We start from the raw sequence: 23,643 nt of genomic DNA on the forward strand, positions 1-23,643 counted from the left end.
ATCACTTTTTGGAAAATTTGGTGACGGGTCATTTTTGGGTGATTTTGAGTGATTTTCGTAAGGTCCGGATATGGCAGTTTTCTTCAATTTTGGCCAGGTAGGGTTGAAAAATTTTTTTCTTCATTATAGTGTCTGGTAGGTGTGTTTGGTCATTTGTAGTCAGAATAAAGTGCTGGAAGAGTGGTTGTGTCATTATTAAGGAAGAAATAGAGCAAAAACTCTCTCCACCCCCCCTCTCTCCAAATCCTGTTCTCAGGTGTGCTTTTTGGCCATCTTTAAAGCTGAAATTGGGGGCTTTAATGAAGTGATCCGGGCGCGTTTCCACATTTTTTATGAATGACAGGTGTGGTAGATTGATTTTCATCACTTTTTGGAAAATTTGGTGACGGGTCATTTTTGGGTGATTTTGAGTGATTTTCGTAAGGTCCGGATATGGCGGTTTTCTTCAATTTTGGCCAGGTAGGGTTGAAAAATTTTTTTCTTCATTATAGTGTCTGGTAGGTGTGTTTGGTCATTTGTAGTCAGAATAAAGTGCTGGAAGAGTGGTTGTGTCATTATTAAGGAAGAAATAGAGCAAAAACTCTCTCCACCCCCCCTCTCTCCAAATCCTGTTCTCAGGTGTGCTTTTTGGCCATCTTTAAAGCTGAAATTGGGGGCTTTAATGAAGTGATCCGGGCGCGTTTCCACATTTTTTATGAATGACAGGTGTGGTAGATTGATTTTCATCACTTTTTGGAAAATTTGGTGACGGGTCATTTTTGGGTGATTTTGAGTGATTTTCGTAAGGTCCGGATATGGCAGTTTTCTTCAATTTTGGCCAGGTAGGGTTGAAAAATTTTTTTCTTCATTATAGTGTCTGGTAGGTGTGTTTGGTCATTTGTAGTCAGAATAAAGTGCTGGAAGAGTGGTTGTGTCATTATTAAGGAAGAAATAGAGCAAAAACTCTCTCCACCCCCCCTCTCTCCAAATCCTGTTCTCAGGTGTGCTTTTTGGCCATCTTTAAAGCTGAAATTGGGGGCTTTAATGAAGTGATCCGGGCGCGTTTCCACATTTTTTATGAATGACAGGTGTGGTAGATTGATTTTCATCACTTTTTGGAAAATTTGGTGACGGGTCATTTTTGGGTGATTTTGAGTGATTTTCGTAAGGTCCGGATATGGCAGTTTTCTTCAATTTTGGCCAGGTAGGGTTGAAAAATTTTTTTCTTCATTATAGTGTCTGGTAGGTGTGTTTGGTCATTTGTAGTCAGAATAAAGTGCTGGAAGAGTGGTTGTGTCATTATTAAGGAAGAAATAGAGCAAAAACTCTCTGGTTAGCCGGGCTTACTATAAGGGACGAATTTCACCTGTACAAAGTAATGGTAAAGGGACTACGGTTCTTAGCTACCATTTCTGTCCCACTAGATCCTAACATGTAATTATAGGGAGTTTTACTTGTTTTCACAAGTTCGCTTCTTACTGTTTAGGTTGATGTAGAGAACGTTGCATTATGTATACATCAAAAATAATTAAAGGAATAAAATTGAAATCTAGTGAGCTCGTAGCTGGGAGAGGCCTGTAATTATAAAAGTGAACTTCCAACTACATGTACTGTTACAATTCTAAGAATTGGCTGTGCTGGATCGTGACTGCGCACGTGCGGGACGGGAAGGGATGTGTGAATTGAATATGCGCCACCAACCCTAGCAGTTTTTTCAGACACTACACATTTCCCATTTCTTATTTCTTACAGTGAAAGTCGATGTGGATGATGGCGGTTATCGACTGAACAGCAATAAGTTCTCACACGCATATAAACTGGCGCAGTTTCACTGGCATTGGGGTAACGGAAGCACCGAGGGTTCGGAGCACACTATCGATGGTACTGAATACCCACTGGAGGTACGTGTTTAGTTGTCAAGCTAATTTGATATTGCCATAGGACCTTAATGAATTTTAATACAAGTAGATGTGAAATGGAAACCATTAAAAAGTTGTGGAGTGAGTCCGAGTGAGCCAATAAGTGCGTGTTTGCGTACAGAGTGCACCTCTGCGTGCCTATAGTTCGTCTATGCCCAAACCTGTTTGTGGACAGTATTTTTAACCTCTCGGATATTATGGATGGAAATAAAATGGTAAATACATATTTTTTTCTATTTCAGATGCATTTCGTCCATTACTCAACTGCTTACAATGCTATCGGCGATGCCATATCCCAATCAAAAGGTCTTGCGGCTCTGGGCGTCATGTTTACAGTAAGTAAAATACCTTGTCGCTCTTTCCGTCACATTAACACTATATAAAATATTATAAGGCATTACTAATGTATAATACATCTCATGAAAAGTTCACATTAAGAAAATAACGCTAAATCAATACCTTTTACAACATAACTTTCACTTGCATAAATTTGCATCAATAAATTGTATTTAGTCGGTATTCATTTCTTATTATGAAGACTCTGTTTTAGTTTTACTATTTTTTCACAATTTGTTATTAAATGTAAATATAGTTTTCTTCATCGTCGTATTTATGTTGAAGTAACAGCTACACGCGCCTCATTACATTTAGATTCAGTCCAGCGACAATCAGGCTTTGAAACCAATTTTTGATCTGCTTCCAAACATACAATCTTCAGGTTGGTATAATATTCTATAAAACGTAATTATCATTCATTTATCATGTTAAAAACAACCTTGAATCAGCGATTGAAGTGCATAATGTGCTTTTGTATGTAATAAGTAGCAGTTTGTTTCCACAACGCGCAGTAGTTTACACAGAGTAAAAATTTTAGTTACGTAGGCAAAGTAAATGAATAAATAAAATTAATTAATTAACCTCATTTTTCAAATTAATAGGTTCTTCGCATACTTTTAACTATACCGGCAGCCTGATGAGCTTCCTGCCAAGCGATAAGTCGTATTACCGGTACATGGGCAGTTTGACGACTCCAGCTTGCCAAGAGTCCGTTGTGTGGACATTACTTCAAACGCCAGTCGGTATTTCTGAGGCTCAGGTGTGTACAGGATTTATTCATTATGTTTGCAAGTTTCTAGTGGGTTGTGAAAATGCAAATTTTGATTCCTTCCTTGGTGTGTGTTTTGTGCGTGTGTGTATGAGAGAGAGAGAGAGAGAGAGAGAGAGAGAAAGAGAGAGTGAGAGACGGTGATAGTCATTTTTTTCCTGAGAAGTCAAAATATTTTGAAAAAAATTAAAATTCGCTTACATATTTCTTATTCCAGATGAACCTACTTAGGACTAACCCAATGTTCGAAAACAACGGAGGCTATATGGTGAATAATTACCGCCCTCCTCAGCCTCTGAACGGGAGGACAATCTCCAAACCGGGCACCGCAGGCTCCAGTGCAGGTCAAGTCGTCCATTCCGTCGCAGCTTTTGTCCTCACGATGGTTGCAGCAGCCTTATGGTTTCTTTAAGTAATTGTATATGTTATATCAAATACTCTAAAATCAGATATCAAACTTACAAAACGTATGCAATGGTTGAATGCACAATTTCTATTCCCGATTCCGAAAAATGTTACATACAGTTTTAATGTGAAAAGAATTGTTGTTGTCTTACTTGCCAAACTAACTGCTGAGAAAATGAATTTATACTGCACTTATGCGTCATATTAGCATGTTTCCAAATGAAAACTATACCAAAGAAAATAATTTAGAGGCCAAAAGAGAGGCAGCCAAGGGCACGTTTCGGTATGACTATTAAAAACTGCAGGTTTAATATGAACAGAGTCTATTAATAAACACACAAAGTCCTACAGTATGACACAGCTGACCATGTGCGGATTTGACTGACGGCACAAGTTTACATACATGGCACATAATCATAGATAAAGAGTTTTTAATGTTGCTTTTGGGCCATGGAGCCAATACAAGGCAAAACAAAAATATTCAACGTTAATTATACATCTAATTTCTTGATACGAAGGCTTTTAGGAAACCGTATGTTCTATTTTGCGCGTTATATCTCTTATGCAACGATTATGTTATGAAACAGAAGAACGATCTGAAATAAAAAAGATGTCAAGTTGAGCCTTTCTATTGATATATATATATATATATATAACATGTTTCGTGATTATCTAGCTTGGTCGGTTGAGAAGATATATATAAACATCCCCATCCCCCGCCCACACTAATTTCAAAATCTCACTATCTCCACATCTGGTTTCTATCAAGCGCGTTCAGAGCTTGGGATAAACATACCGGTATAGCTCCTCGGGCCAGGAAATCAGGAGAGGGGGAGTAGAGAGGAGCATGTCTTCTCAATATGGAAATCTATATATTTTTGGTAATTTCCTTTTTAACATTTACGAACACTATAAAATACCCTTTCTCGAATTAATATCAGGTTCACACATTTCTGTAAATGTCCTGAATCTAAATGCTAATTAATGTAAAATGTCAGAGACTTTAATTTATGACGATAGAGAGAGGTAAAGGGCCTTAATTGTGCTCCTGCACCACCTCTCTCTTTGTTGGGAGGAACATGGCTTCTCTACCCTAGGTTCTAGATTTCACGACAGTGGATGGTATAATTGAGCAAATGAGGAATTCCCAGCTGCAGTCATAGAAGGATGGCGACATAAACACAAAATTAGTATTTCAGTGACAGAGAAATTCAGAAGCTACATTATTTCATTTTGATTTAGAAATTGAAAGGTTAAAATATGTTAGCTTTGCTGTTGCCTTGGATAGCAATAAAATCGTAAATGCATTCGGAATCAAAATATCATTATAGTATGTTTAAAAATTAAAATATTTGATTGATTAATGCCTGTTGAAAAAAGCGTTGGAGGCAGTACGTATTCCAGTTGATGGATTTGAACACCTTTGTTATTCAAACTTTTTGAGTCCGAAAATAATGCCAGAATTGCATCTTTAATGCCAACATTGTTTTCTTTTTTATAATTTTTCAACAGTGTCCTCAACTTTATGACCTTCTTATTTATAGTTACACCATGTGATATTATATAAGTTAAGTAAGCTTACATCTTGTAGTTTAGAGAACCGACCGGATGGCCTTGTGGTTAGAGTGTCCGCCTCCGGAGCGGGAGGACGTGGGTTCAAATCCCGTCCGGGGACATACCAGTCCTTAATAAACGGTACCTGCTGTCTCCCCGCTTGGCACTCAGCATAAAGGGGTTGAAGCAGGGGCCTGGTCAGGCAGGTTGGAAATGTTATATTAGCTATGAGCGCCTTATATGGCAGCCGAGCTGTATGCTCCCCAGGGAGGTGAGACCGCCTACGGAGTGCACCAGTGCAAAAATAACCAGGCTTCCTTGACTTAAATATTCATATATGTAATTGTATAACTTCAACCTTCGGGTTGCGATTTCTCCAATAAAGATTATTATTATTATTATTATGAAGTGTGAGATAATACACTGTCACCCGAGCGATATATGCCATAACACCTCGAGCGTCAGCGAGAGGTGTTCATGGCATATATCGCGAGAGGGTGACAGTGTATTATTTGACATACATACCGAGAACAAATACAGTCATTTCATCCTAAAACACCCCTAAAACCGAATAAAGTGACCCTATATCACGCTCTAGAGATGTTATATGAAATAAACTCGTCCACGTGCGCTGGTCACCTCCCGCCAAATTCTTACGTAATGCCTGACCAATTTGGTCATTTTTTGCTAAATACTTGTCATGAACGTTCAACTGGCGTGAAAAGTATTTAATCAATCGTCGACACTGACCATGCGCGTCTCAGCTGAGCCACACCTAGCTGGACCTGCTGCAGAAAAAGGTCCCACGGCAAAACCTCTACTTTTAAGTGACATTTCTTATAAACAAGGAGCGTCGGACCGGTGATATTTCTGACAACGAGGCAGTTTCGGAATATAGTCAAAATCAAACAGATGTGTATTACAAGTTCACAGGAGTAATAATTCTAATTTTTATTGTTATTTCTGACGACGAGGCGGTTACGGAATATAGTCAAAATCAAACGGATGTTTATTTCAAGTTCACGGGAGTAATAATTCTAGTTTTTATTGTTCTTTCTGACGACGAGGCGGTTACGGAATATAGTCAAAATCAAACGGATGTTTATTCCAAGTTCACGGGAGTAATAATTCTAGTTTTTATTGTTATTTCTGACGACGAGGCGGTTACGGAATATAGTCAAAATCAAACGGATGTTTATTTCAAGGTCACAGGAGTAATAATTCTACGTTTTGGTGACATGTTTTACTACGAGGGGGTTTCGGAATATACATGTGCTGGTTTCATAGCATGGAGCATGCTTCATGTAATTACAAGTTCAAAGGGGGAAATATTTGATTTTTACCGATATATCTGGTAAAGAGGAAGAATGAACAGCTTAAAAACAAAAGGTAAATAACACAGCCCTCGTTAAAAAGTTATAGATTTACAAAAAAAAATGTGTACGCACGTGTGGCTTAAATGTAAACTAATTCCCGTTTTCAAACCATATCCATATGGTATGAATTAGTGTAATAAAATTATAATTAATAATTGTTAAGCGTGAAATGTTTATGCAAATTTTTTAAGAGGGAGAGATTTTAAATTTGTCTACTGGTAGATATATAACGCAAGCAACGTCACTATTCTCTTGATGCCAAGAAGGTCTCACGATCAATCTGTCTTTGACTTCCAGCATTTAAGAGACCTCGACTGATTTAATCAAGATGTAGTCGTGAAATTCTAGACTACATCGAGGTTAAATCCGAGTTTTCCGAGAGACGCTACGCAGAAATGTCGAGTGAAGCGAGATATTTTTGGGTAGCGGCTCGAGGATGCCCTCGATCTTCACTGAAGCTTGTCTAAATGGACAGGCTTCAGTGATCATCATATCGCCACAGCAAATAACATCCCTAGGTATGTATGAAATACAAGAGCCCTAATACATATTATATGAACCTTAAAATGTTGATATTCTAAGCTTTCGTCTCTATGCTTAAATATCGTAAAATATGAATAACATAAAATGTGAAATTATTAATATTTAAAAATCTATATTAAAAAATCTAATCGGTCATTTGTCAATATTATTAGCGACTGCACTAGATAGATCCCCAGGGCAACTTTTTACATCATCCTTGTGGCTCTGTGACATCTGGTTTACCCCCTGCCGAATGTCAACCACTTAGAGCATATCGTGCAATAAGTTGACCTTGACCTGACCTACTTTCCTAAAATTGGGTCACATGACATAGAATCATTGTGTGACCTCACCTATGAAAGGATTTGTCAAAATCTTGAAAATTCTAGGAAATATTGCATTTTGAAAATTGCAAAATTTTCACTTTAAAAGGCTCTGTGACCTTGAAAATAAGGTCAAGGTCAATGAAATTGGGTGGACCGGAATAACTTTTCATAGGCTATCAGTATGAATTTTTTCAGAATTTTAGAAAAAAAAATTTTGACGAAAAATAATAATAATAATAATAATAAGAAGAAGAAGAACAGCAAAAACAATAGTATTCCCCTATGGGGAATCCTAATAATAATAATAATAACAACAACAAGAAGAAGAATAAATCCAAGGGGAACACAATTGCAATAGTGGTCCACACACCATTGGTACTACTGCTACTTCTCTATCGCAATCTCTGGACAAGCTTCCTCATAAAACCCATGCTCTGGTTTTAATTAAAGAGAAGCCATCTTTTAAAAAAAGGAATAAATGCTAAAATAATGATCTTAGAGATCTCAACTTTGAATTGTGCCTTCCTTCCGTAGATCTACTTTATTTTACTTTATGTACCGGAAAAAGAACATTTTAACAAATCTGGGACTTGACAGAAAAAAAGAAAGCTCATTCATCACATTTAAAAATTCATGCAGGACCCAAAATTTATCTTCTATCCTAGATAAAAACAAGCTGGTTTCAATTTCAGTAGAGGCAACGGTTGTCAGCAAAAACACCAATTTTTCAAGCATTGCTCCGAGAAAAGTTAGTATGCAACTCACCAACGCACTGTGCGTATACAGTATATATATCCTATATATACGGCATTGAAAGGGGGACCAAGGTGAAAGGAGTGAGCATAAATATAATTTAAGCAGATCCGTATACACATGTATGTATTCGTATGGCGTATGTTATCACTCGTATAATGGCGTAGTATGCCTATTAGAAGGTCGATTACAGGAGACACTAGTTATTACAGCAGACAATTCGGGGGGGGGGGGGGAGGGAGAAGGAGGAGTGAGTATCTGAAGAACGAGGAATATTGGGGTCTGATTAACCTTTTCTTCTCTGCTTTATTGAGCGCAATTCTAACCAGTACAATAGCGGTTGATTAACCTTCAAGGGTCTGGGGTCATATCCCTCATCCCTATACTTTTTCAGATTGATCAATACATTTCAAGTATAATAAACACGCTTGTCATTTTAGGTCTTTTGGGATCTCTCCAGGGCATTTCTAGAAAAATATGATGTATGGTACTATGAGATTATGAAACATATGAATCTTGTCTTGCAGATTTGATGGTTTTTCTTTGCCTGCAGATGATGATTTCCGTTGGGGGAATATTTGGGACATTGAGCTCAATTCTTAAATTGAATACATTAAACTAAACTCACATGATGTCAAATTTATTTTTTCAGTGTAAGATGATTGATTACAAAATACCTTGCATCTATGTTCTCATTTGCAGATAGATCTCCGAAAAACATAAAAACCCATTTGAATAATAGAGTCTTAATCACTACATGTACTTCTAGGTTATACTCCAGGCATGCTACAAAACTGCAGCTAAATCTCAAGAGTTATTACCAAGTATCCACTGTAACTTTGAGCGCAGCTGACGAAAGACTTTTTTCACTGTGATAACGAATAGTGTTCTTCGAAAGAGTCATGAAATAGGCTTTATCAAAAATGTCGTTTTTTATAGCTACTGGGATTTATTTGTTTCATACATATTTAATTTTGCCATACACGCATTACACTAATCAATCACAATACGCGCTTTGCTTTGTTACAAAAATTTACCCCTTTCCTAAGAAGAGAATATTGAGGGCCACAAGGCGTCTCTTCGATCTGGTAAATTTCTCAGCACTTTCCCACTAATAAACTTAGGCATTACCGTAATATGGCACTGCAATGTAAAGATTTTTCTGCACGGTTATTGACCTATACAGCGGTGTGCGGAACTTTCGTTTATATGCAGGGCGCTCGGTAGGTATCGGTGAGGTATGCCTACATAAACCTAGACCCATATAGTTCACAGAGTTCACCAATACTTTTATGGATTCTGGTGTTTTATGGTTTTTATAGTTTTATGGATCCCATCAAGAGCAAAAGAGCAAGTTCAGACTATGATAAAATATTTATATTGTCTAGCTGTATAAATTTAATCAGAGAGTAACCATTAATTTGAGCTGGTCGCGGTCTGGTCATTCATATTGTTTGGTCAGTCAATTTTTTTAGAAAAAGGATTGTTAATTACTCAAATTAGTCGTGCGTGATCGTAACCATTAACGGGTGTTTTGCATGATTTGATCCACTTGTAACTTGCATAAGGCTACATTTGGGTTACAATGCAAGAAGCTCCCCTCGGAGTCATACCTGGCTGGCTGCAAATAGACCAGTTGACTATATGATGTGTGAACAACGTGCTATTTCTGACATTCGTTGACAGCCAGTAACACTGTGAAGTCCCAGACAGCTGATCTGGCAGAGATGACATCAACTTTTCTTTCACTGCTTTTATGTAGCTTGCAGGCTCTGGTCAATGTTTCTGGTAAGTAGCAACTATATCGGTACAGTTATCTTATTCATTGTATCTATATATCCGAACACAGCTGAACAGACAGTGAGTTTTACTATTTCTGTAATATTGAAGACAGGGATAGATATTAAAAACCTGTATTATTTACATGTATCACTATAAATATGTGTTACCCTGTCTCCACATGCATGGTTAGAGGGCGTTTAAGTGTGTTGGTATTACCGTGGTGTGTGTGTGTGCGTGATCGTTCGTTCACGTGTCGAACGTGTTTCACGTGTATTTGTGTCAAGGTTGAACGTAGTAAGGGCGCTGAATGAGCACACACGGTTTCCACGTTATTCAGTTCTACGCCTCGTGCCTCATGCAGGCTCGTTATTCAGATAATTCTCATTTCGTGACTTGAATAACGTACATGTACCTGTACATAGAACATGTATCACATGTAGTATATTTACTACGCTGTTTAGAATACAGCGTGTTAATGATAATGACGCGAGACAACTACATGCACACTTAACAACCACCCCAAGGAACAGTTGTTACTCGTCGGGCTTACTCAACAGTTATATATCCTTGTACATGATATCTCGCCTCAGTTTACTTCATATTGTGTAGAAGTGAAGCATCCTATTTGTTAAGCAAATATTCAGCGTTCGAGTTTATATGTTGCTCGCGTCAGCAGAGTGATGAAGAATTTATAGCTAACGTTCTATGAGAGGTCATAGTATTATCTCAGTCTCGAAAATATATTGTTGTTTCATAGCTTACAAGGAAGCGGCTTATAAGGATTTGAACAAAGAGTACTAAATCTTTGCGTGGATTGAAATTGCCTGAGCATTCAAATCAGTCCTTTTAAGATAACAAAAAACACCCTTTTTTATAGGTTGTAATACCTCTTTTCGGTCTTTTAACCGACCAGTAGTTCGCTGGACGTTACTGACTTCGCACTGCACCATATATGTATATATATATATATATACATGGTCTAGGGAAAAGTGAGAGAACCCGCAAAATGCTTTACATTAGCTCCCGTTGTCCAGGAAACGGCGAAAACGTGAAGCCATGCAGTCATCAGCCTTGTTTTCTTGTGTGCCTTGCTAACGTTGCTGTATCGAATATACATGCAAACCTAACCTAATGAAGTGATCAGCGTCATTAGTTCAAATTGCATCCAATCTGACTTGTATGGATTTAGTCCCAGTTTCAGCCACTAGGCTATATAAAAGCATCGACTGAAGCATGCTTCTAATATAAAGCAAAGCTGATGAACATCAGTGTAAAATCTTGTTTAAGCACAGCCCACGCTTCAGACGCACAGACATTCGCAAATATTGAGGTATATTAGACCCATACACTGCATATTGCCTGCGCGAAACGTGTAGTAAATTGTTAAGGAGAATAAATAATGGAGAGGATAGCGGTTACTTGCCCCGTGATATGTGTGTGTTAGTCATATGTAAGTTCAGTTAAGTTATAATTACCTGATATAGTCACTTAATGTACCGTCGGTGTATGGTGACCATTTTTACTGGCTGTAGAAAATGAAAAAGAGGATAAATAAATAAATAAATAAATAAATAAATAAATAAATATTATAATACGTTGAAATAAATATTATAATACGTTGAAACCAGTGTGTAACAGATCTGGCTGAAATTTTACTTTTTGTAAAAAAAATATTGTCAGCTTATTTGTTTTTTTTTCAGGATGGACGTACGACGGAAAAACAGGTGAGGCATATTTACTTTAATAAAAAATGTGGCGGTCACAAAATGTGATGAGATGCATGTTCCTTTCAGTCGGTAGTAAACAAGAAAAATTAGGACTCGTAAAAAGGGGATACAAAAAGAACCACGATTGTGGTGGGAAATTGTATACTCTGCACAAAATGCGATTTAGGTTCTTTGCTATTTTTCAAGTTGGGCCAACTAAAATGGTCCATTTCTTTTCAGAAAAAGATCCACTATGAAACTGCCACATGTAAAGACAGATTTAGAACAGTGCTTTTACCTTTGAAATAAGAGTCCCAGATTCTTATTGAACATTGGAGAAGCGGTGAAGTATGGGGTGAATCCCATGAATGAATACCCGAACAAGTTGAAAAATACCACTGACGCTATGAAACACAAGACCAATTTGATCTCAGGTCATACAATATTTCTTTTTTTCGGCATTTTTACCAAAGAAAACGAATTGTATATTGAGCATATCTATCGTATTTCGTTTTACTGCATAAGTGGCTGTTACAATATTACATGCGTAACTATCACTCTATCGTTCACTAGTTTGTTTGTTGGCGTATACAGCGAACCCTTGCACAATTTCGCGTTTTTGTCGTCCGGGTAGTTGTCAGCTAAGCACTTGATGACAGGTTTGATTTGAAAGATTTCTGCAAACCTGGTATTATCATATCTGTCATATGCACTTACAACTGACCAGATCACAATAATTTGCACTTGTCTCCGTAATAAACATGGTTAGCTCAGGGCATAAAGATTAAGTTATTTTGTCTTTATGCTTCCTTTCATTTCAACCTATATATGATTTATTAAAGATAAAAACCAGTCTGGGCTTTAAAGTAAAATATTCCTTTCAATAATTTTGAATTTTTTTTATTCTTATCAAATTAATTAAATGAATTAAATGAATTAAAGTTGGGGTGCTTTTGTAAACCGTAGCTGATCCATACATAGTGTATTTGAAACGGATCAAGGTTGATAGAAATCGTATAATTCGAAACATAAAAAACACTTAATTGAGTACTGATGTTGTACAGCAAATTACTTACACTTTTGCCATATACAGAAAACAATTAAAGCGGAATCAAATGAGTAAAAGGGACAAAGAGTTATTGAGTGTAAGTTAAGTTTCTCCAAGAGTCAACAAGTGTAGAACATGTTTTTAGTGTCAGAAAAAGATGGAAAAGGTCAAAGTCAGTAACAGTTAATGTGATTGGTTAATTTCATAACATATAATAATTTTGATCATCTATTTATCACATGATAGCTGAGTTTTGGATAAGGTCCAAGCATGAGTAATCCAAATAATATTTTAGATATCTTTAATTGAAAACAAGTTTCTTAAGGATTACCTAATAAGGAAATGTTGCATAGTGACTTGCAACATGAGAATGGAAAATATTTTGTAATCACGCAAAGACAATGGAAAAGAAAACAAGTAAATGCGTGATCAGTACGGAGAAATTGAGTATAAATATTTGTGAAGTTGTATGAAGAGAGAGTCGGTGAATAAACGTTCGAAAAACTGCTGTCGTCATTCCTCACTATAACACTGATCATCAGAAATAAATTGAGCGAGTTAAGTAACACGTGGTCCATATCGGTACTGAAGGTGGATCAAACACGGAGATTCCACAGAGAGGAGCACAGCGGCGATCACCAATACAAACTGGATATTTAATATTGCAAACTTGCATTATGCGTTGTTTTCGCTTTACTGCCAATTCTTTATAATCACAATAAGATAACCCTGCTAAATGCTGAAAATTTGATTATTCATTTCGAATACCCAAACTCTCGTCTATTTGAATTGTTTGCTGCAAACATTATGGGAATGGTTCTTGATTATCTGTCTATCAAACATTTTTTTGAATTAATCATGGCTCACGCTGCGCTCTGCTTTCTGTAACCTTCGGTTTTACACTGATCTTTTTTTATCTTGGATTGCATTTTTTTTTTCAATAATGATTTAGAATAAGTCCATTTGTTTTTATTTTGTTGCAGAAACAAAGCTGGCTTATCGGTTGATTTATTTGCGATAAAAATTACTTAAAGAATATAATTTGCTTACACTTTGTCAAGACGATGATGCAAATAATAAACTGGTGATGATGACGATTATTTAGAACACTTACGATGCTTTTTCATACCATTATTCTGTTCTTTTAGGCGTAGATCAATGGGCGAAACTTTTTGCACCATGCGGAGGACAAAAACAGTCCCCAATAGACATTCTGTCTGCCGATGCAGAGGAAGATTTAACTCTTAAGCCTTTCAAGCTGAACGGTTATAACAGCGTCCCAGCGAACGCCGAGTGGGTGATAGAGAATAACGCGCACACAGGTAATAAACTAAAAGAACGCTTGAAAGCAGGATCCAGCGTTGTGCTGGATCCAAGGGTAAACTAACGGTACGTGAAATTGTCGTTTAGCCAAAAGTTGCATAACGGGATGAAAATGTTTGGTATCTTGTTTGTGTAAACTTCACAACACGAACTTCCACATGTAGTCTTGCTGGAATTTTGTTTATTAGGTTTTCTTTTTTTTTGTTGGTAAGATATCGAGGCAGGAGGATCGAGTAAAGGGTCATGGATAGTCTGTTCGGTATTTGCGTCCCTCAAACAGCTGGACAGCAACAACAATAACATCTTGTATTTTCATAATTTGCATCGTTCGTAATTTGTTATTATTTATACAACAACAATCATATTTGTTCTTGTTACAATAGGTGGATTATGCCGATCATCACACTCTGTAAACAACAAAAGACGGAGTATTTTTATATATTATATAAGAAAAATTAGACACAGTTTGATTCAGACATTAATATATATATAATTTTTCTTCGACAGTCCAAGTTAATATTAAATCGGGGGAATACAGTGTCCAAGGTGGAGGTTTGCCCAGGAATTACAAACTGCTTCAGTTCCACTGGCACTGGGGTATGACCAGCAAGGAGGGCTCAGAACACACAGTTAATGGGAAAAGCTATCCCATGGAGGTAATCGAGAAAAAATATTTTATTTAGAGTAGATGTACTGAATATTATATTATAATATAGTATAATATTATATTATATTATACTATATTATGGCACATAAGGAGGGGAGGGGCAATAAAACAAACACACACACACACACACACACACACACACACACACACTTGAAGAAACGACACAAATAGCATATAAACCTAGATATTTTAAGGTAAGCATGTTCGTTTTGAGTCGGTTTTTATAGATAAATTTCGATAAAAAAAGACCAGCAAATCAAATTATTAAAGACGACGATCAAATACCCCTGTCGGGAAATACCCCAGTCTCCCTGCCTACAGTATCAGCGTCAGCAGAAAGTGATTAGCAATCTGCTTTGAAGAGATCGACTTCAGCTCGAAGTAATTCAATATGCCGGATAAGTCCTCTTCTAAATAAGAAATTAGTTTTACTCAATTTCATCACAAATACACGATGATGCCGTGATGATAAAACGCAACAGGTCATTATTGACGGACAGCCCTATCTTTGTCCGCAGACACAAATACTTGTGCTTAACTATCTACAGTGGACTTAACAGACAAAATGCATATATCCGTACATAAAGCCGTGAACATGATTTGTCACCCATCTTTCAGGTGTTGAGTTGTCAATTCATGTAGTGGTATTTTGTCAGTTTGCTACTTTCAAACCGACACACCCCACTCACCACAGTATGGGGCGGGAATCTTTGTCTAATAATACGTCTACATAGCTTGTTTTTCATTTTGGTAGTCATTTTTTTAAAACTCTTTATCTTCAATTCGATATTTTTTATTTGTAAAGCTTTAGATTTTAAATCATGAATAGGGCGCGCCTATGTTGTGCGAAAAAAAAAAGTAATCCATATCGATTAGATACATCATTTGTTGTTGATAGGGGCCTATATTGTGAGTTTTGTAAAAGCGACGGCTTACTTTTTTTATCAAACCTAACGCCAACATATATCTTTTTTCTTAACAGCTTCATTTAGTTCACTATGCGTCAAATTACACGTCGCCTGGAGATGCGCTCGATAAAACCAACGGGTTGGCAGTGTTGGGTTTCTTCATAGACGTACGTATTGAGAAGTGAAAAATCCAAAGTAAAGGGGCATCGGTGCTCAGTTTGCGAAAAAAAAAATCAAGGTTCAGTTTTAATCAAACAATTTCAAAAGAGCAATCGGTGTACTGATATGATTTTTTTTACGTAGGAAGCATTATTTCATATGTCTTTGTCACCTTGACGATATTTGAATGTGATAATAGGTAACGTGTCTTTTCCCTTGAATTTCTCGTTTTGCCACCAATATTATTAATAATAATAAGAAAACAGCAACAAAAACGACACGTGCAAAACAGATGCCACTCCACTGTTATTTGATCCACAGGTCCAAGCGGAAGATAATCCATTCTGGGAAGGCGTAGTAAATATGATGTCTAAAGTTGCCTATGGAGGTAAATATAACTGCTACGTTTGACAAGTTGATTGCTGACAAGATGGAGTGACGACGGAAATTGTGAAAGCATAATGTGCAGCGGCACTGATATCTCTATTATACCGACAAAACCCCCATCAATTTATTTAAAAGGTGTGGAGGTGGTGTGTGTGTGTGTGTGTGTGGGGGGGGGGGGGGGGGGGGAGAGAGAGAGAGAGAGAGAGAGAGAAGGGGTGATAGGGCACCTCTAAAGCTAACGCGGTGGTACGTGCCCGCTGTGTCCTTCCCTGGATTCCCCCATTGTGATCTAAAATGTATTGCGAATATAATGCAATTTTTAATTTAATTTATGCAGAACATTTACTTTTCGATATACAGTAACTCTCAGTACGGTGCGTTTTTCCCAGAAAATCTGACATGTTTTATACACTTCAGGTACCAGTGCTCCTATGCCTCCCGTAATCCTGGCAGAACTTTTACCCAACCCAGACAAACTGAACGAGTTCTACCGTTACGGAGGAAGTCTTACGACCCCTGGATGCTTTGAATCTGTCATATGGACCGTTTTCACTGAACCAATTCGTTTGTCCGAGAGACAGGTGAATGACCTATGTTATCCTATGCTTCGAAATATATAATGGGGTGTCACTATAACCGAATTTTGTGGATGAAAGGTGCTTGCAGCCAGTTTGTCACGCTAGATTACTAGAGCGGTTGATCTGTTCAAACTTAACAATCTAGAACTAGAGTGAATTATAGCTGTGTTCCAAGAGCAACTTACCAGCGGAAAAACTATCCTTTGTTATGTAATAGAACAAGTCGAAAGAATAATTATATGTAATTTTTGACATTTCAATCAAAAAGATATTACGCCCAGAGAGAGAGAGAGAGAGAGAGAGAGAGAGAGAGAGAGAGAGAGTGAGAGAGAGAGTGCAAAAGGTTTTTTCCGGATTGCCTAACGCACGCCTCTCAAAACTACACATTTCTCAAATAAGGTCTTGATGTCCATCAATACAAATTTTAATTGAAGAAATGGAATTTTAGAAATTTTTGCATTACACATTAATGTTATTATACGAGTTCTTTGATTGTTTAGATATGTACAGCTATGATATACTGTATGCCATGCTTAAAATTTAAATGGGTCGGGTTAGTTTATTTTTTAATTGCAACAGGAGTTTACTGCGATTATTGATGGTGATGTTAATTAGGACAACTGAATTATGAAGCATAAAAATAAGAGATCAGCTTGTAAATTGATAACACCAGTCTTCACTAGTGACCAAAACAGCTACCCCATTTGTTCTAACATGTGGAACATTTTCTATTTTCAGCTCCAAAAATTCCGCCTTTTCCTCAGGTTTAATAAAGCCGGAGAAGCCCCTGAACCCATGGTTAATAACTACCGCCCAGTTCAACCTCTTTATGACCGGCTGGTATACAAAAGCGTATCTGATGATCGTCGTGGTTGGAGTATGGAATTGTTCCTTTTGCTTGCAGTTATGGCCGTGGCTTGCATGTTCTACCAATCCGTCACCAAGACCGTTACCACAAAAAAGGCGGATTGAGTCTTTTGGAGGAGGGAGTGAAATATATACCCTTGGCAATTATTGATATTGCAAAGAAAAGTACAAACACTTTTTACAACAGCATTATTATCTGCAATACAACCGAGTTGGCAGATTGAAATATTAGTATTTTGGGGCATTTGTTTTTTGTTTGTTTTTATTAATTTTTTTTTTTTTTTTGGGGGGGGGGGGGGGTGGTAGAGAAGGGCTGGTGAGGGGGGTGTCTGATTGTTAGAGAAAAATAAATGGATGTGCACAAACATGTTGCAGCAATAAGAACCACATGTGAATGCACTTCATAGGACGCCAATCAGATCCTTGCAAATAAGATATACTGATTCACAATATTTCGAGATGTTATGGTGCTAATGCTGGGTGGGAGTGAGGGAGGGTAAGGACATGTAAACTAAATGGCAGAATCTAAGTGCTTCTGATTTTACGAAGCTTTGGTATGCTAAAAACACTTTTAACATTGCCCATGAAGCTGTTTTTGTGAAAAAATGTAAGAAAATGGGGATAAATAGATCAGGAACAATAAAATGGGATATTTCTACTACAATAAATAAAACATGGAGGACATTCCTTCATAAGAAACATCCCATTATACCAGTATAATTCTTGTCACATATTCATAAACATTAAAGTAGCCCTTGAAATAAGCATTTATCAGTTAATGGTAGGCAATTGGCTTCCTTAACATAACATCCATGCACCCAATAGGTTTTTTACTTTAAAAATTGCATACTTTGAATGAAATGCGAATGTTAACATAATTAGGCACCATGTTACGTATTTGAGTTTACACGTTGGTTTAGTCTCAGGGAAGAATATTTTTTAAAATTAATTTTGGATCATTTTAAGGAAAGGGCTTTTCAATAAGTCATGGGATCATTGCAATTTAACATCGACTCATATAAATGTTACAGTATAACTTGTTATCATATTGACTTTTTCAATATCATGTGTTAACCATTCACTTTGTTAGAGAATAAACTCTGCATTTAATTTTTGACGTTTTTTATTATTTCATTATCTTTATATGAATTGCGTGGCTTAATATTCTTGTTGCCCAATTACAACTGGACAGCATCACACATATAATTCAATAAGACAAGAATTAAATGTATCATCTAACTTTTCATGCAAAATTTCATTCAGACATATAAAACACTCCAAATAAAATATAAAATGTCACTTTTATTTTGACAAAAAAAAATCCAAAAATTTAATTTCAAAAAAACCTACTCAGAAACTAGATATTACTCTAGACATTTTTCATTCACTACATCAGGTCCTGTGAAAAATTTAGTTAGTTTCAAGTCCCAGTGGACAACATTTGTTTAACATCAATAACTACCTTGCTGTATTACACAGGATCATACAGGTATATCCATATCGAAATATAATAACAAAGATGTATGTTACCGATCTTCTTCGACTAGACCCTTCTTATTTTCCAGCAAGTCATTTGCTAAAGCCTTGAACCCTGGAGGTGGTCTCCTAGGTTTGTTATCCTTTTTTAAATCATTGCTAAATGAGGCAGACAATGCACAATCTGTTCTAAAATCCCCTTGAGGATTTGAAGGGGGTCCCTCCAGTTTAAAGCCGGGTGGTGGCCGGGTGGTTTTAACCACAGTTGCACTCAATTTTTCTGCAATTGAATTTAATGACAACTCATCATTTTTACCTCCTGTCTGGTCTGGTGTAGAATTTGCATTAGTTCCGGATTCATCTTCCAATTTGTTATGAGACTTGTCTCCGCTTTTCAATTGATTGGACTTGCCATGTGCATAATTATTTCCATCTGAACTAGGTTTCTCTCTCCTTCTCCTGCCTGACTGTGGCCTAGAAGTCTTACCACGCTGGTGATGACCATTCACTCCATGATCTAAGACTTCATCATCAGCACCATCTTTAGAAAAGTTTTTGTTGTCATGGGCTGGTTTACCCGTGTGGTATCTTCTGTTGTTTCGGCTATTTGTATTTGCATAATGACCTCTTCCCTTACCTTTGGCATGTCCACGTTCTCTGTGGAACTGTCTGACACTTGAAGGACTGCTTACGTGGCCACCTTCAACTTTTGACTCTTGTATAGCATCTTTTCTTCCTCTTCCTTCCTTTCCAAAAGGTGATCTTTGTCATTTTTGGTAATTGCCTCCTGATCATTTTCTGCTGTTTTCAGTGTTTTTTCTGGATTATCTGAAGCACTGTTCAATGTGTCTACTGCCCTGTTTCTGGTATCTACACCTAATTTTTTGAGATCACTATTTGGGTCTATTTCCTTCCCCTTCTCAACATTTTCATTTTGTAATCTTTTGTTACTGATTGCATCGTCTGTGGTTTTAAGATTTTCAGAGGTGGGTTTATCTTTTGCAGGAGCGGCTTTGTGTCTGTGCTCTCTTGGTGACCTTTGACTTGGCCTGACCTCTCTACGTCCTGAGTATGGTCTCCCTCTGCCTCTTCCCCTTTCATGATGTGAGTAAGTATGGCGTCCAGAGCTAGGTCTGTATCCTTTCTTTATTCCTTCATCCACCTTGTCACTATCAATACGCTTCTTCACACAAGGCTTATCTCCATCTGTCCCTTGCTGCGCAGGCGCCACACTTGCTGATTGTTGGGTATTTTCTAGTGCAACCAAGTTTGTACCAGATGATGACTGTAAAGAAAATACAAAGGATTTGCACATATCTGAAACCAAAATCAAACATAATTGTTTTGGGGAAAAACGATCCATCTTTATAAAAAAAGTTGGCAAAAATTATCATGAATACACATATGCATACTGTACAACTTTATGTTTATTAATTTTGCCCCTTTATACATAAAAAGCCCTTCACTTACAGATGATATCAAATACTTGTTTTTTTCTTCTTCAAGATCAATGATCCCTCCTTTTGCTTTTTGTTTCAGAAGTAACTGTTTCATATTCTCTTGCATTTCTTTGAGTTCCTCTGTAAGGAAGAAGTGGTCACTCCCTGTTGTGGGTGGGACTGCCTGGCGCAGAGAGTCTATATCAAAGGCTATTGGTGTTCTACACACTGGGCATACTGCCTATAGAAAACATTCCATTTTCTTTAATATACTCCATATGTTAGGGATATTCAGCATTTCATCACTTTTATCATTTCAGTACATAAGACCATCCCTTACAACAATATAAAATAAGACAATTTTTGAAATAAATGAGAGTGCAGATTCAAGATTCAAAGCAATTATTTTCCAAATTACTTATGTTCTGGAATAGTACTGTTCGAAAAAATACTGAACTTACTTCCATCTTTGGTTGCTGTAAATGAATAGCACCTAATCTTGCTTGTTCTTCCTCCTCCTGCTTAATCAATTTCATTGTATGATCTATGTGCCTGTAGAGACAGTGGCAGTGGAAGTAATGGTAGCAGTCAGTTCTTGTGAACTCCTCGTCTTCATGGAAGCACTCCAAACAGATCACACACTGACCATGAGGGATGTTGCCTTCTGTCAAGCTCTCTTTAGCAAGCTAAAATATATATTTTACATATCAAAGAATGGTAAATAAAAATCTGTTAATCAAGATCCCTTCTAACTGCAGCTTCATCTTGTGTAATGGAGGTTTAAAAAATCAAAATTCAACCTTATTTTTGAAAATTTCTTAAATTTAGAACACCTGTACCAACATAGATAAGCTTAAAAACTAAATTCAATGTTTTTGCAACCAGTTTCAACTATTTAATCTTTTTAAAAAGTTAGTTAAGTATCATACGACTTTTACTACTTTATTTTTTTTACACTACTCAGTTATATTTTTACTACTTTAAAAAATTTGACTTGACCTTAGTTTACACTAAATTCTATTTGCATAATGATGTTTATTTTCACCAAATACCTCAATCAGTTCATAAAGCATAGGGCTGCCTTCTCTCTCACTTGCTAGGTCTTGTAGCTTTTGAAAAGTCCTAGAAAAGACAAAAATCTCTTGAAGTATGCACTACACTAGTTAGCAAAGCACATAAAAACTTCAGAAAAAATATAAACACTGTATATATGTAATTAACCATTAAGCAAAATAAAACCACCTGTGTACTTTGTATCAATGTGTTCACATACATTTATTAAATCCACAACAATCTTAAATCATTGTTTTTATGTCCACTTTTCTATTCTGTACTACTGACCTGTTTATTTCTTCATCTGCTAGTCCTCTTGGGTTTTTTATCATTATTTTGGGAGCCTCATCTGGATACTGAAAGACAGATTGTTATGTCTATTGTTGAAGTACAAATTCTTTGGTATTCAATTATTTGTATTATTAATGCAAACTGTAGATGAAACATCAACAGATTTTACGCAACCTAGCAAATGTTAAACAATTCTTTAAATCTCACTTTATAACATTTAAACCATTCAGATTGTTAACAAGAAGAGTGACACTGTCATCATAAATTACAATTTATATCATGGGGAAAGTATGGTCAAGTTTTTATCTCATAAAGACTCATTCTCACCTCTGATGACAACTCCATAACCAGGGTCAGACACACATATTTCTGTTCAACACTGTCCCCTGTAGATGGATGAAGACAAATGCTGATGACACAGGGACTAATCCTGAAATGATATAATTTACAATCAATAACTGCAGTTACAGAAGATCATTCACTTGTTGGTTGAGAATTAGGTAAATACGATGTAAGATTTTTAATGTTTGAAGAATCATATCGTATGTCTGATTCAATGAGAGCAGCAGCTGGTGTTATATGTCGTAATCAACAGGTACTTTTTAGAATAAATGTATTAAATAATTGATCATATAAATCAGAATTAATTAAAGATTTAGATGAACAATTACCATTTGATGGTTATAAAATGGAAAAAATTTTATTTCAAGTCTTAAAGATTATAAAATAAAGAAATTATGGAAAAAGTTCAAGGTTTTCAATATAAAGAAATTAAAGATCAAAAAAGAGTTATTTGAAAATTAAATCATATTCATTGTTAAGAGCTAATTTAATTAAAATGGAATATGTTGAAAATTTATGATTTGAAGCTACACGTGATAAATTAAGAAAAGACACAATTTTATGAGGTAAAACTGGTAACTTAGAAACTGGTATGTTTTCTTTGTATATGAAAAAAATTGTTGATATTTCTTTTGAAGACAATATAAAAGATTTTAGAACAAATGAAAATTGAATACATTCACATTTTATGGTAGGTATTGACTTAGGATATACTTTTGATAAAACTGTTGCTGTTATTGTAGCTATTTCACAAGATTTTAAAAAATTAGAATATTAGATACAAAAATCATAAAAATAAAAACAACTGTTTTAGATATAGAAAAACAAATGCTATCAATTGTTGATTTTGTAAAAAGAAAATTAAAAATTTATGGTTATAATTTTGAAGAATATTGAGTTTCTGCAAATACAGTTCATGCAGTTCAACTTTCAATTGAAACTAAATTTCAACATATTTTTGGTGAAGAATTATTCTATTTTTACAATTTTAAAAGACCGCTTCCATTACTTGAAAGAACAAATCTTTTAAAGCAATTAATTTCTAATAATGCTTTGAAATTGTTAAAACACAAACTAATCAAAATTTTAAAATAGAATTAGAAAATTTAACATATGGAAATATAAACATTCCATGACAAACAAAACGTTTAGGTGAAGATGATATTGTTGAAGCATTTGAAAATGCAATTTTTCCAATGTTTAATCGCATATTTTCAAAAGCATTTACACGTTGATATGATTTAGGTCCTACTGATTATTCAGATGCACAATTAAATTTAAAATCAGAATTAGAAAAAATAAAAAAACCCACTAAATAAGTGGGTTTTTTAACTATAATTTAATACTATACCAAAAATTTTCAATAAAAATATAATATTAAAAATACTCTTAAATAAATTATATACTATAATTTTATGATGGAAAGAAAAATTCTTCTAAGTTTAAATCTTTTTCAGATAAACCTATTTTTTCAATTTTTTCAATTTTTTCTAAATATTCATCAAATTTTTCAGGAATACCGTTTCTTGAAATAAAACTATTATATTTTTTTTCGTATTCTATTTCATCTGTTTGTTTAACATCATGAGCTTTTTTTATAAATGGTTTTATCAATGCTGCTAAAACTATTTGAACAAATCCAGAAATTACAAACATGATTCAAGCACATTCTTCGCCA

The 23,643-nt window shown here is 35.8% G+C and overlaps 3 protein-coding genes across 7 annotated transcripts; 2 read left to right on the forward strand and 1 right to left on the reverse strand.

Moving 5' to 3' along the window:
* The first annotated feature begins 1,724 nt into the window (after window positions 1-1,724).
* On the forward strand, window positions 1,725-4,030 carry LOC147759233 (carbonic anhydrase-like). Its single transcript, XM_086998664.1, has 5 exons — window positions 1,725-1,880; window positions 2,141-2,233; window positions 2,550-2,616; window positions 2,837-2,994; window positions 3,221-4,030. Exons 2-5 carry the CDS (start codon window positions 2,141-2,143, stop codon window positions 3,413-3,415), a joined length of 513 nt encoding a protein of 170 aa, XP_086854790.1. The 5' UTR covers window positions 1,725-1,880; the 3' UTR covers window positions 3,416-4,030.
* Window positions 4,031-9,426: 5,396 nt separating this feature from the next.
* LOC106151085 (carbonic anhydrase 1) lies at window positions 9,427-17,643 on the forward strand. 4 transcript variants are annotated; one of them, XM_086998534.1, is made up of 8 exons: window positions 9,523-9,727; window positions 11,422-11,445; window positions 13,624-13,797; window positions 14,306-14,454; window positions 15,448-15,540; window positions 15,854-15,920; window positions 16,337-16,500; window positions 17,236-17,641. In XM_086998534.1, the coding sequence occupies exons 1-8, from the start codon at window positions 9,667-9,669 to the stop codon at window positions 17,467-17,469; spliced, it is 966 nt and encodes a 321-aa protein (XP_086854660.1). In that variant the 5' UTR covers window positions 9,523-9,666; the 3' UTR covers window positions 17,470-17,641. The 4 variants fall into 4 exon arrangements, with proteins under 4 accessions (XP_086854663.1, XP_086854662.1, XP_086854660.1 ...); XM_086998537.1 differs by lacking the exon at window positions 13,624-13,797 and having other exon boundaries at window positions 9,427-9,727; window positions 17,236-17,643; XM_086998536.1 differs by lacking the exon at window positions 15,448-15,540 and having other exon boundaries at window positions 9,521-9,727.
* Window positions 17,644-18,469: 826 nt separating this feature from the next.
* On the reverse strand, window positions 18,470-22,073 carry LOC147759234 (E3 ubiquitin-protein ligase RNF25-like). 2 transcript variants are annotated; one of them, XM_086998532.1, is made up of 6 exons: window positions 21,951-22,073; window positions 21,621-21,688; window positions 21,332-21,401; window positions 20,741-20,965; window positions 20,311-20,520; window positions 18,470-20,125 (listed from the first exon to the last, which is right to left on the reverse strand). In XM_086998532.1, the coding sequence occupies exons 1-6, from the start codon at window positions 21,966-21,968 to the stop codon at window positions 19,529-19,531; spliced, it is 1,188 nt and encodes a 395-aa protein (XP_086854658.1). In that variant the 5' UTR covers window positions 21,969-22,073; the 3' UTR covers window positions 18,470-19,528. The 2 variants fall into 2 exon arrangements, with proteins under 2 accessions (XP_086854658.1, XP_086854659.1); XM_086998533.1 differs by lacking the exon at window positions 20,311-20,520.
* Window positions 22,074-23,643: the final 1,570 nt, after the last annotated feature.

Source organism: Lingula anatina, unplaced genomic scaffold (genome assembly GCF_051362555.1).
Source record: "Lingula anatina isolate TDL-2025a unplaced genomic scaffold, LinAna3.0 unanchor82, whole genome shotgun sequence".
In the NCBI taxonomy this organism is placed as follows: domain Eukaryota; kingdom Metazoa; phylum Brachiopoda; class Lingulata; order Lingulida; family Lingulidae; genus Lingula; species Lingula anatina.

What these genes read in the sequence shown, in the direction of transcription:
- LOC147759233 (XM_086998664.1), top strand. Translation starts at nt 2,141, where the DNA reads ATGCATTTCGTCCATTACTCAACTGCTTACAATGCTATCGGCGATGCC. An exon ending in CTCTGGGCGTCATGTTTACA is followed by an intron (nt 2,234 to 2,549) that starts GTAAGTAAAATA and finishes CATTACATTTAG; the next exon opens with ATTCAGTCCAGCGACAATCA. An exon ending in TCCAAACATACAATCTTCAG is followed by an intron (nt 2,617 to 2,836) that starts GTTGGTATAATA and finishes TCAAATTAATAG; the next exon opens with GTTCTTCGCATACTTTTAAC.
- LOC106151085 (XM_086998534.1), top strand. Translation starts at nt 9,667, where the DNA reads ATGACATCAACTTTTCTTTCACTGCTTTTATGTAGCTTGCAGGCTCTG. An exon ending in TGTTGGGTTTCTTCATAGAC is followed by an intron (nt 15,541 to 15,853) that starts GTACGTATTGAG and finishes TTTGATCCACAG; the next exon opens with GTCCAAGCGGAAGATAATCC. An exon ending in TTCGTTTGTCCGAGAGACAG is followed by an intron (nt 16,501 to 17,235) that starts GTGAATGACCTA and finishes TTCTATTTTCAG; the next exon opens with CTCCAAAAATTCCGCCTTTT.
- LOC147759234 (XM_086998532.1), bottom strand. An exon ending in GCAGATGAAGAAATAAACAG is followed by an intron (nt 21,402 to 21,620) that starts GTCAGTAGTACA and finishes TGTCTTTTCTAG; the next exon opens with GACTTTTCAAAAGCTACAAG. An exon ending in ACAAGTATTTGATATCATCT is followed by an intron (nt 20,126 to 20,310) that starts GTAAGTGAAGGG and finishes TTTTCTTTACAG; the next exon opens with TCATCATCTGGTACAAACTT.